Here is a 13,697-nt window from a genome sequence, read left to right as displayed (position 1 = left end):
GTCTCTTCGCTCATACTTTAGCTCTGCTTCTAAGTTTTTACTCTCACCAAAAGCTAGCGTATTATTTTATAGGGTATAATGTCGCCAAAGAATTTTTTCGCACTCAATAAAATTATTTGTAACGCATTGATCGTGTCGTGCGCGCCCAGGTCACATTTTTCTTTGAGTAAAAAAATTAAAATAAATAAGTACTTAGAGCTTATATATGTATTTGTGTATAGTTGGACAAGTGAAAATTATTTAAAACTAATTATTTGTTTTTGTGAAATTTGGTTTTGCGTAGAATCACTGAAAAAGTTGGTAAGAATGGCACATGCTGTTGTGCGTGTTGTTGAGCGCTGCGAAAATGCGCAAGAGAATGAGTCATTAGGTAATTGTATTTTGAGTACATATGTATGTATGTACGCACACTAGACTAGTCCAAAATATTTTTTTCCAGCCACCTTCCTTCAGAAATAAGCAGCCCCGTATTTTTTATTTTGAAAATAATATTTAACCGTGCCGCCGGGGCTTTACATTTTTCTATAAAAGACTTCATATGGGGAAAATAATTTTTTTATAGAATTGCTATATAATTTTTAAAAATAAATATTTTTTGTTAGCATAAAAATATTTCCCTTCAGAAATTTCAAACCAAAAATTATAATGCATATTTAACATAAAAATTTTACTAACTACTTTATCATAACCGATAATATCAACTGTTATATAGAAAAATTTTAATTTTATGTGTTCGTAACCACATCACGCACGTTGTGAAAAAATAATGAGTAAAATGTTTGTGTTAAATTTGTGGCAGCAAGTAAATTGCCAAAAAGCAGATCTTGCTGTGTATTTTGGATCAGTCTAATGTACATATATAATTAAAAAAGAATGCAAATTTTTTTAACCATTTATTTAGATACATATATTTGTATATAATTGTATACGTACTTATACATACGTTTGTATGAATGTACATTAGGGTGGTCCAAAATAAGTAAAGTCGGACTTTTAATGCTCTCACCCCTTAGGATAGTTCTATATCGAAAGAAAGTATACCCCTTTTTTTATTCGAAAATCAAAAAATATTTAGAGGTTGCTCAAAGCGCTCAAAGTTTTCCATGTATTTTTTATGGGAAAAAACAATTTTCCGTAGAAATGGTATGGAATTCTTGAAAATCATTATTTTTCGATCGGAAAACTCTGCTTCGCTTCAGGAGATTTCCAATGACAATATCCAATTGTATATTTAACCATTTTTCAATGATAAAGATTTTTTATTCTTCCCAATTGCTTTTTCTGGCATTTTCTAGGAATATTGGTGGACATATAAAATATAGTTACTATAAAAAAATGGTTAAAAAATAAACAAGTATTATTACTGGGAATCGCCTGAAGAGAAAAAGGGGTTTTCGGTATAAAAATATTGACTTTCCAGAATTCTATACCAATTCTATGAAACCTTGATTTTCCCCATATAAAATACATAGAAAACCTTGAGCGCTTTAAGCGACCTCTAAATATTTTTTGATTTCAAAATAAAAATAAGAGGGGTATATTTTTTTCGGTGTAGAACAATCTTAGGTGGTGAGAGCCTTAAAAATACGACTTTACTTTTTATATGCATTTTTGGACCACCCTAATATATATATGTATCTTTATTTGTACAAATAAGCTTTCGTCGAAGGCAAAATAACAACAGCTGCTGGCTGAAGCGCTCATTTATGCATACCTGTACAAATTTATCTGCATAGCATGTACATAAATATGTATGTATGTATACCTGTTTGCTTTCCAAATGCTGCCAGCCTTTTAGTTGCCATAATTCTCAATTAGATATTGAAATATTTAGCAAAAATACCAAAGTAACAAACAAATTTTAATCTGAATTTCCAGATTTATCGGAGTGCGAATTGGTACAGATTCCTGATGCTGTTTATCATTTGATGCGCAACACTCAGCTGAAAACTTGCGATCTGAGCAGCAATGTCATCAAAAAGATACCGGGCAAATTCGCTTTGAAATTCAGTTTGATTACAGGTGAGTTTAACTATAGCAACCAATCTAGAAAGCAAATAAACTAAATGCAACTTTCACGCAGATCTTAACCTTTCACACAATCAAATGGCCAAATTACCCGATGAGCTGGCCGATCTCAATGCCTTGGCGCGCTTAAATATCTCCCACAATTCGTTTATTGTGCTGCCACCAGTTGTGTTTAAAATGCCTAAACTGCGTGAATTGGACGCCAGTCACAATGCCATTATAGGTAAGTGAATAGCTGAGATGATCTATGGCTTGAAAAAAGCTCTGTATATGTATTTTCATTACTTTTAGAAATCGACACTGATGAGATGATCACAAGCGATAACTTGGAGTTGGTTGATTTGAAACACAATCCCTTGGGTCGCACCTGCCATCGTAAATTGAAGAATGCCAGCACACCATTCCGCATTGAAATTTCCGAATATAATGAGGACGATGACTGGTAGACTAGCGCATGCGCAATTTTTTACACAAACAAAACAAAAAAAAAACGATAGTTGTGAATGCAGTCCAAAGAGAGTGATTCTCAATACTTAGCTCAAATTAAAATGAGGCATACAGTTAGCTTAGTTATATGTAACTAAGAGTATGTTACCAACTATTTTTATACACAAACATACAGAATAATCATGACTAACACGAATGCAGCAGGTCTGAAGCTTAGAAGTGCATTAAAGCGTTTGTCACTCACATAGAATATTAATCGGGAATGGATGTTGATTTGAAATTTTAAGCGCCAAAGGGTAATTTGTTTGATAGTCAACATTGCCAACTTTGACAAGGAAAATGCATCAATCAGCTGGTGCCAATTTTTGTAAACCACTTTTGTTCAACAAAGAAATGAAGCTGGTATAATTAGAGAAGAGGACATCAAAAGGCAAAGCTTGAGGGAAAGAAAACATGCTCTGAACTAGTCACAAGGTACTAGATATTCGAGTTTGTGTGAGCGCGCAAATGGACTCAAATTTTCACATAGCATATTCTAAAAAGTTTCTATTTTCAAATAAAAACTCTTTCTTGCATTTGGAATCGGAAGAGTTTTTTGAAGCATAAATACCAAAGATACTTACATAAATACTTACCTACTGACCCCTTAGAAATAAGTCACGATTTTTGTACCCATTAAGATAAGTCAAATCGCAAAAAAAATTGTAGTGTTAAGTTTCCTGAATGTGATTTCTATGCTAAAATATGTAAGTTTTAATCCATTAATTTTAGTTTAGTATTGAGTAATATAAAGCGAAAAGTGTTAAAAAAGAATAACGAATTTAGATGTTAAGCTGTTTGTCTGTGAATATTGTAAATATTTTTTAAGTTTCTCAGCCAAGAGAAAAAACTAGTCACAAACCTAATTTATCAAATGACTGCCTTAAAAAATATACATATATTTTACTTGCAGTTAATGTTTTAGCGACAAAATATCTCAGTTCATTATAAAATCAGTTGTCTGACTGCGAGTGTCTTGTTTTCAGTTATTATTTTTTGAGATTTTTTTTTTTGTAGAGAAACCGTCATTATTTCTATCTTTTTTTTATTAAACTATAGAATTTATTTTAAGAAACGTATTAAGTCTTTTGTTCAAGCATTATATTTGAATAAAATAAAATTTTATTTTTTCATTCACAGTCAAAAAAAAAAGAGTATCTTTTTTGCTAGCCACCCGTTGTAAGCAAGGCCTTTGACCCCAACGAAGAAGTAGAAGTTTGTAATTTTTATGAAAATTTGTTGAATTTTTCTTAGAATTTCTTACTAAGTGAAAAACTTTAGTCCACATGTTCTTGGTTGAAGCTTGGGCAGTGTTTTTATAGAAAAACAAGCAATTTTTAGCAAAAAAAAAACCGACTTCAACTCCCATATAAAAAAAATATATATCTATATATCTCATGACTCTCTGATCGGATCTCAACCAGATTAGTATGGGACCACCTCTAAGACACTACCTTTCCGATGCAAAAAGAATTATTATTAATCGTTTGACGTGGTCCAAAGTTATGCGGTAACATACATAAAAAAAAAAAAAAATATCCCGACGAACTGATAACCTCCTCCTTTTTTGGAAGTCGGTTAATAACAAATAATATTTTATTTTTAATATTTTTATTGAGAATCGTCAAATCGTCATGGCAGTAAAAAATCTTGAAAATGACGACCAAAACGTCAACCTGGCAACACTGAGCATATCATAAATTACATAAATGGTTCCTTTCATTAAACAAATCATACCATAAAAGCGGGGTTTTCAAATATCTCGACACCTGTGCCGCCTACCGAATTAAGGATGACTTTCGTATCCAAGTCTCTGGCCATCGGGAGTTTGGCTAACATTTTATTACACACACCGCAACAGGTCAAACAACAAAAAAAACGGAGCATTTTTCGATGAATACGTTGATAAAATTTTTTGAATTACTACATACATACATACCTTTGTACAGGTGAAATCTCCACAATAAATAAAAGTGAAATTTTTAAACCAATAGTTTTGACTAAGCTTTATTCCTTATTTAGGTACATATTATATATATGTATATTATGTTTTTCTTTTAGCACAGTTGCGAATGGAAAATGATAGTTATATACTTATATGTTTGTATGTGTCTATAATTTTAAGTTGAGTAGAAAAATTAAGTAGGTAATGCCTAAAAATTAATAACCACTTAACTATTAAATTTTAACAGCCCAAGTTAATGTTTAAGATGAAACTTTAGAAAAATTACTTAATTTTTTATGCGCTAAACTTATTTATGTAAATAGATAAATAATGATAAATTAGCTACTATAAGATATGCACCACAAAACATATGTTTAATTCTAAATGTGTCCGTAAAACGCTAATACANAAAGATATATGTATAGTTATGCTACGTGAAGCCGGTTGTCTCAGCAGCTTAAATGTGTTGCAAAGTATGCTCCGTTTTCCTACATAAATTTTAATACACATTTCAAAATACGCATCGAGGGCTTATATTTAATACCCTCGATTTGCAGTTTTCACAAATGTATGTGTGCCCATACGTTTTTATGTATAAGAATATTGTTATATTATCTCTTTGACATCATTATACTAAATTTTGTTATTGTTTTCTTGCAGGTATGTATTCATCTAAGTAAATATTTCTTATTTGCAAAGTACAACAATAATATCATTGTATTTATATGTATGTATGTATGTATATATATATATATATACATGAACAATTCTATGTTTGGTACTAACATTAACATGTATAAATATATATATGCTTCGTATAAGCGAATATGTTTTGTATTTAAACAATATTTGTATATGTTGCCAGTATAAGTTGCTTAACATTACTATTTAACACACATCTATACAGGTAATATTATATTTTTTATTTGACAACATTTCATAGACTTTATAGCATATACATACATATGTATTGTATTAAATTTTGCATAGAATATGTATACATAAAATAAATATTCCCTTATGCTTTTGTAAAATTTTGATACTTAACATGCTCGCGACTGCCACCAAACATATTTAGTCTTAATAACCCTCAGCTCCCCATCATGGGTAAAAGGTTGATTTTCTCATTAGTTTGCTAAGCAACCAATAAAAAATCGAACCAAATGCATGTCAATTTCAGGATAACACAAAACTCTAAGTGCGAAGTACAATTGGTTTAATAATTTTTTTTTTTNAGAACATTAATTCTAAAAGAGTTTTTATAAGGCTCTGTATCAGTGCACGTGCTTAAAAAAAAAAAAAAAAAAAAGATGGTAGCAATTGGTACATTTTTTTTTTAAAGAAACTATATTAGATAGTTTTTACTCATATAATTGGTGTAATTTTTGTTTTTGTACTCCTGCTATAACCTTATATGAATTCGAAATGGGATATTTTTTTTTTTAAACAACAAAAAAAATATATCACGTTAATAAAATATTCACCAACAAACGTATACATAAAACTAAACTGGTTCGGAATCACGGCCCTCGTCATCGAATGAAATTTGATTCGAATCGAATGCAATAAAATGACACTACTACTACTAAATGCGGTAATCTCAAAAAGATTTTCGATCCGATTTTGATTCCATCTCGAATGCCGTAATTTAGGCCCTTTATTAATTAGAAAAATTATCTCCACTTAAATATTTTTTGACTAAAATTAGATTCGAAATGCTTGAAGTTTGCAGACCGTACATTTGTCATCCTCAACAAAAAACGTATTGCAAACGAAAAATAGTGACATAAACAGCTGATGGAGATGCGATTTCACTTTACATCAGCGATGCTCAGAGAGAGCTTGTACTCTGTGCGCGCTCTTAAAAAATCAACAGACAGATTTGAAGAGTTCCGCTCGCGGGCGCTTTTTGGATCACCTCTGGTTTACATGCAGAGCAGTGCACGGACTTTACCGCTTTATCGGTAGATGTACCAAATTTTAGCTTTATTTTATTTTCTACCATATAACATCCACAACGACGATGGGCACTGCCTAGCTCTTTTAAGCTTTCTATATATTTGGTACAGGCGGGCGCAGAGTAAAAGCTCTCTCTGCCCATCGCTGATCTACAGAGAACTTTAAAGAGTTCCTACCGCGGGCGCTATTTTGAGGATCGCTGATGTAGCCATATTTTTATAAGCTCCATTTCATGATTAGTGCAAATCCTCTACAAATTTATACTTTCAGGTCTCTATAAATTGCCTTAGTCCAGAGTGATTAATCAATATTTTTTTTATTGGACAATTAATTGCGCCCCTATAAAGTTTTCTGTGTAGATTAATTGTTTTTCCTATTTTCGAAGTTGGATTCTTCAAAAACATCATGAATACTCTTTATCTATAGCATTTCAAACTTTAATAGATAAAGGAAGAGGAAATACTCTCTTCAATGCTCTTGAAGTAGACTTTTTTTAGACCTGAAAATTTATGATTTGAGCTTTTCATCTACCCAAAGAGGAAATACTCTCTGCAAGGCTTTTCAAGTAGGCTTTCTTAGACTCGAAAATTTACGGCTTGAGCGTTTCCTCTACTCAAAGAGGAAACACTCTTGACTGCTGAAAAAGGACAAAGCTGCTGGAGCTGATAGCCTGTCAGGTGAGCTTCTATGCTGAGGGACCCTTATATGCATTAGAGAGTGTACCAATCATGCTTGTAGAGTGCTTATTTGTGAATTCCAAAATGCAATATTTTGAACGAAACCTGAGCTTCAGGAGTTGGTTTTAGTAATGGCAACAGCCTCAGATGAATTTTGAGTTTACGTTTACGTCTTTTCCATTTCAGCACAAAAAGTTTGTAATTTTTTAATGCAAGAAAATAAGTTTGTGGCAACACTTTATTCGACGGCTTCCAATGAACATTCTGATACAAAAAAAATCCGATAAACTAACTAAATGTCCTTTGAAAGTGGCATTCAACTTGGAAGGCAAGCTATCGCTTTGTTTAAATAGTCCTTAATTATGTATGTATGTATGTGTGTTTTACAATCCTCGCCAGTTCCCTCACACTTACTGTACTTATCCCTCGAAATGCCCGTTTACTTAAAATACATTGCTTATCAATCCTTTGCCTTTAATTTTGTTGTGAGATATTTTTGTGAAACCTGCGCAGCTCTTTTGTCAGCCACATTTGCACTTCCCGCGACGGTGATGGTGCGGGTTTATTCTTACGCGACGTCATTGCTTTTGACTCACCTTGTACAGCAATGGCACCTCATCAGCGTGCCGTTCATCTTCCTCGCGGAATTTATTGTCGTCCTTGGTGCAATCCGTCTCTCCAAAGTGCAGATCCATTGATTTCTGTTCGCGCAGCAAGGACTTTGCAATTAATCTGGCTTGCGGCTGCAGCTGATGAGCCTGGTTGGCGTAGACAGATGTAGATGCAGCTGCGGATGCGGTCCTGCCTACAGTCGCCTTCACTTCGCGCATTTGTCATTCGTGGTACACAACACCGGGACTGCTGCTCATCGACAATGACAAATGCGCATCCATTGACTTTTGGCGCTTCGTCAACGAAAATGCATTCAAGTGCTGTGTTGTATGCGGCGGTGTCGTTGTACTTGCCGCTGCTGCCATTGCGTTGAATGCATGCATGTGAAAGTGTGAGTGGGCGCCAGTCAATTTGGCCAGTGGAATGCGATAGACGCGCAACGGTTTCAGACGGTCTGGCGAGCAGGAACAACCACCATCCGTGATGATGTTGGGCGAATTTCCGCCCCCGCCACCGCTTCCGACACTATTAAAGAGATTACGATATTTTGATGTGCGCCGTGTGGGCGACATTGGCGAATGTTGACTACCTTTGCTGCTGTTGCTGTTGCTGTTGCTGCTGCTACTGGTAGCGTTATTGCTGCCATTGCTAGCGGTATGGCGGGGTGAGTTTGGTGGCACACACTGCTGCTGCTGCAGGTGATCTGCAATGATGGAGTTGCTGCGCAAACCGCTAAATCGGTTGTCGGTGTCACCGCAGGAATTACTCTTGGCAATCACCGGCTTTTCATCGTAAACATTGTGTGTCTTTTGAAGCGAGCGAGCGCGGTGTATGTGGGGCAATGGAATACTTGCGTTGGGTATCTCCAGCAAATTGGTGAGTTCGTGTTCAGGGTTTATGAGCACATCTTTGGGAGTTGAGCATAGCAGTTCACCTTGTGAGAGTTCTTCGTTAGACGAGGCCTCACTCGGTGTGTTGACCAAACGGCGTTCTGACGCTGAGAATTCATTTATTTGCAGACCTTTAATGTGTAGATCCTTAGACATGAATTCAGGTGCTGTGGTAACAAAAAATATGTCGCGTTTTGAGGTGATCAGCTGCAGTTCTGGCATCATGGCCGTGTGCACCAAATTTCCGTTCACCAGTAGCCGTATTTCTATTGAGTCCGAAGTGAAACCGAGTATGTAGGGGAATGCGCATACAACTGCCGTGGGCGAAGTATTCCAATGGAAATCGAAGTCATTTTTCGTGCCATCACGGTCACTCAGCTTTTGGAAGTGGCAGGTGTCTGTGAAATAAGACAATAAAAGAAAAATTCGCATTGAGATATTACACACGTTCCATTGTCTTGACCTAAATAACATAGGAGGCAGGGCCTTAAATTCCTCTTAGCCATCATCAAAGCATTTATTTCCTTGCTTATTTAGTTTACGGTAGGCTTTTTGAAGCATTCATTTGAGTCTGTTGTATGAAACCCAGTTCCTCTTGCACAATGTGAACGAAGAGGGACCTTTTGGGACTGACATAGATTTTTGTCGATATATCACGGCGAAAATAAAACTTGAAGAGGCCAGCGATGCCTTTAAGTACAATCTTTAATATCCCCCGTAGCGGTTTTAAAATCTTAGGAAATCAAGAAGTCAAGATATTAATAAACCCCGCTTTTATGTCAAAAAAGCGTGTGTACAATTTGGATTTTCAAACGTTAAGTTTAACCCTTGCCAGCATTTGTCTGATTTTCGAGAGATCTTTTAGGTTTTCTAAATAAAAGCTTAAAAAAAAACATAAAATGTTGTTTAACTATTTGCATTTTTATCAGACTCTTTGATTAAAAAATGCATCTTTACTGGAGTTGATTTGTTTATTTACCAACTTACAACGTCATATTAGCAGCCAAGAATGATGGAATATATTAGATTCAATATCCATTCTTATCCTTTATTCACTTTTTTATAAAAATTCTTGGTAAAAAAAATAAGAAACTCGTCCAAAAAAGTGTAGGATATATCGTACAAATGCCACGAACTCATAAATCAATTTGGTCGATAACAAATGCTGGAAAATGTTGCTAGCCTGATATGGTGTTGTACATAAATTTGTAGAAACATATGATGCAATGACTTTGCAGAACTGCAGGCATATTTTGCAAGAAATATATATATATATTTTTTTTTTATCGCACAACCACATTCATATATGTTTTAGTTTGATAATGTCACTAAGATAAGGTATTTTTTGATAATAGAGTTGCAGCATAAAAAAAAACAATAAATAATTATTTTTAATTTGAAGTATATGTTTTTGAATTACAAGAAAAAACATTAAAAATATAGAAATACATACTATAATCTGTAGTTACACCTGTTTTTGATACAACAGCAAAAATTAGCATTAAAAAATTTAGTACAAACTATTTTCAACAATGCAAATTTAATTTCAGTACAAATATATACTTAGATTACAGATATTAAAATTTCATTATTAATATATGCAACTACATACTATACAATCTAGTATAATTTAATTTTACTGCAATAAATTGCGATTTCTATTTGACGAAGCGAAACTATGTCCAAAATGCATAATATGTATAATACTCGTTCCGATGAACTTGAACAGATATTCTAACAAATTTAATTATTTTTTATTTTTAGCAAAGTCTACAATGAGTTATTTGTGAAGATAGTAGAAAAGTACATGGTGATTTATAAACAGGTAAAAATGCCGAATCTTAAGTTTAACTAGGTACACTATGTAGTAGTTAATAGTACGGAATCGGACGAAGTGTAATGCGTCCATAAAACCGTTGAAATGCCGCACCTAAGCATATTCGTCATAATCTCGACGTCCGATGGATCATTGAAAGCTGTTGAATCCTAGGCAATTGAAAGAATGTCAGTCATCTATTGAGGAGTTGTTTTGAATAGCTGATTTCGAATATACAGTGACTCACACAAGCGTTCAAATTGTTTTTTTTATGTTCGCAATGTTTTTGAAGTAAAATATTTTGTAGTTTTTTATAAAAAATAGATTTCATTTTGTAAAAAAAAACTATAAAGTTGGGTTTCAAACATAGAAAACTCTGCACAAGGTCGCCAGCCAAACAAAGGTTGATTAAAAATCAGCGCAAATTTTAGCACGTTTAGCAAGCGTTGATTTTATTACACTAAAATTTTGTGGGCTATAAAACCAGCAATTTTTGGATAAAAAAGACAAAAAAATTATTGAGTTTTTGTTAAAAAAAATTTTTTTTTACAAAAAATTAACAAAATTATTAACCTTGAAAATTGAGAATACAAAAAAAAAACACTTTTAAAGTTTGTGTGAGTCATAATTGGTATCTATCTGCGGCTTTTTGCATACATTTGCAAATTCTTAAATATTTGAATTTTTTTGATTGAAAGTTTAAGCAAAAACGCAGTAAACATGGGATTTTCAAAATATGGAGATTATATACATATGTTCAAACAAATTAAAATCCAATTTTATTATTTTTTTTCATCTCCTCTATCAAATTTTATTCATTTCATTTTCTTTGTTATAAAATTGCCCATCAAAAGGACGGAATTTTTTACATCGGTAGGGTAAGAAAAGTTTTATTGTCCATTATGTAGTTTTTTTTTTCAATTCTGCCGGTATATTTGAAATCATTGTCATATCCGTTTTTAAAATACCCAGTTTTCATAACAACTAAAATTTTCTAGTTTTGTTTCAAATACCTTGTTTCTTGGATCCTAGCATGCTGTTTTGTGACTTGAGAACTCAGAGACCAACCTTGGGCTCATAACATCCAAAAATTTTTTAATGAAGAATTTGAAAGCCACACAGCTGTGTTGCTATTTGTTATTATTAAATTGGTTTTTGTTTTTAATTTACAATTGAAATTATTCTAAAAAAAATAAGCTTTCTATCATCCAATTGTTTCGCCATTCAATTGAAAAGCCTTGTACCAATTATGCTCTTGCTTATCTCAGTTCTCATGCTGCTATTTTAGATTAAATTAAGCACTTACGATTGTAGCACAAAAGTAGTTCCGTCTCCAAGCCATCGCAGAGTTCGATGGCCGCCGTCAGCTGTGCCTGATTCCTCTTTGCTGTCTCCAAGTCATAGAGTCTAGTTGGCCGTGCCCGTTTGATCACACACAATTTCGTAGTGATATCTGAAAGCAGTGAGTTGTAAACAAACCCTTATTTTTTCTACACGAGTATATAATTGTCAACAGTATTTAATTGCAAATTAATTGGTTACAAATTCATTATGTATTATTTTCCTCTTTCCCGCTTTTTTTTTGTACGTTGCAGCCTTTCTAATTGCATACTCACTTGTAGCCAACGCAAATGAGTCCACCCGCATTAGTGTTAGTCGGTCCCTCCAGCGGCGTAATTATGCTTGGCGACTCACACAGCGTGATTTCCTTTTGGAAGATGAAACCCTCCACCGTTTCTGTGTCATTCTCCGGACACCACGACGCCCAGGCGGCTGTGTGCTTCCATTGGAATAGTTGTAATTTACGGTTGACTGCCACCACTAAACGCAAATGGCCACCGCTAATACGTGAACTCGCATATAAATGACAGCCACGTGTGCGTTCGATGCGTCGCTCCTTCACTTCGGCGCGACTGCGACAACGTAGCGACTCCTCTGCATATTTTGGTTGGAATTCACGCAAACGAAAGACATGCATGCGGTGTGCGTCACGATTAGTTAGCGAACCGCCACGTATCAGCACAAGCCCATGGTCCTCCACTACGCTGAGTTGGCGTACTTGAAATGACTTATCGAAGATAAGTTGATGTGATTGATCCTCTGCGAAAGTATTAAAAATTTGTCGATGACATGTGATCCATATGTATCCATTTGCAACTACATGCATACATACATATTACATGCACTTATAGGGCACACACATATATGTAGTAAGTATGTACGCAGAAAAGAAAATCGACATTAATTTTACCTTTCATCAGAAATGTGCCATCGTCGGTGGCAATAAATAAGCTGTCGTCGTTGCAACCGAACTGAATCGCCTGCCAGTGTGCCGCGGTGTAGAAAAGTTGGATAGAAGCAATGCGGCTCCCACGGTGGCTTGCGAAATATCGTGACAGGGACTGGCCGATGCAATGCTAGTTGGCGCATCGCCACGTACTATTGCCTCCAATTTGAGTGCCTGGCCAATGCGCACGAACTCAATTTGGCGCGCGTCTTCTTTTATTTTGATGTGCGCGGCACATCGTACAGCACTTCGGAGAAGGCGCGTCCTATTTAGCATATTCTGCAGTGGCAATCGGTGTGGGAGATAGCGAGCGAAGGGGTATATATATACATAAGTGTGTATGTGATGGATAGGCATGGCGATATGTCAGAGATAAGAAAGTGTAATTTAGTGCAGATGAGACAGTAAAACATACATAGTTACATGCATATACTTAATAACGAATAGTACTTTTACGCATTGGAAGCATTAGGTAGCGTATTCAATGCATTGAAGTACTCTACTTATACTATCAGCAATTAACTGAGTATTAGATTTGCATAAATTACTGGGTATTTAAAAAATATTATGGCGCGACTTACCAGCTTACTATCACCCACATAATCTTCATATAAATCTTTTATCAACATATCCAAAGTCCGCTCGCGTTTTTGTGAAAATATTGGCGTTTGAAAAGTGGCCTTCTCAGCGTTGATCATTTTAACAAGCAGAAATTCCCGAAACATGGCAATGTCCTATAAATTACGAAGAAATAAAAAAATAATGGTTAAATAAAGTTCTGAAGAATAAAGTAGAAGTATTTTTTAACATAATTAAAATATGTATATTATGTAATTAACAATTCTTTGATTTATTAATTTATTAGTTAGACCTTAAACTAATTAAAGCTGAAGAAAAATACAAAAAAAAATTGGACTTCAACCGCTTATTTATTTCGTTTCCGGTAGCCGTGGCTTCAAATTCATAGTGTTCAGTTCAGTCACTTTATTTGTTGCGG

At 34.4% G+C, this 13,697-nt stretch overlaps 2 protein-coding genes across 2 annotated transcripts; one reads left to right on the top strand and one right to left on the bottom strand.

Annotated features, from left to right (window-relative positions):
• Positions 1-291: 291 nt before the first annotated feature.
• Positions 292-3,355, top strand: Sclp (leucine rich repeat containing protein 20 sclp). Its single transcript, XM_017633606.1, has 4 exons — positions 292-370; positions 1,879-2,022; positions 2,084-2,251; positions 2,320-3,355. The coding sequence occupies exons 1-4, from the start codon at positions 307-309 to the stop codon at positions 2,472-2,474; spliced, it is 531 nt and encodes a 176-aa protein (XP_017489095.1). The 5' UTR covers positions 292-306; the 3' UTR covers positions 2,475-3,355.
• A 4,223-nt stretch (positions 3,356-7,578) lies between these two features.
• LOC108377350 (GTPase-activating Rap/Ran-GAP domain-like protein 3) lies at positions 7,579-13,437 on the bottom strand. The gene is given in 6 exon segments (XM_017633608.1): positions 7,579-8,995; positions 11,720-11,866; positions 12,037-12,513; positions 12,665-12,758; positions 12,761-12,979; positions 13,282-13,437. Coding segments are annotated over 6 exon segments (2,148 nt in total). The 5' UTR covers positions 13,426-13,437; the 3' UTR covers positions 7,579-7,928.
• Positions 13,438-13,697: the final 260 nt, after the last annotated feature.

Source organism: Rhagoletis zephyria, unplaced genomic scaffold (assembly GCF_001687245.7).
Source record: "Rhagoletis zephyria isolate East Lansing unplaced genomic scaffold, Rhagoletis_zephyria_1.1 Rzeph_scaffold_11961, whole genome shotgun sequence".
Classification (NCBI taxonomy): Eukaryota; Metazoa; Arthropoda; class Insecta; order Diptera; family Tephritidae; genus Rhagoletis; species Rhagoletis zephyria.
This window is presented reverse-complemented; position numbering and strand designations above follow the sequence as displayed.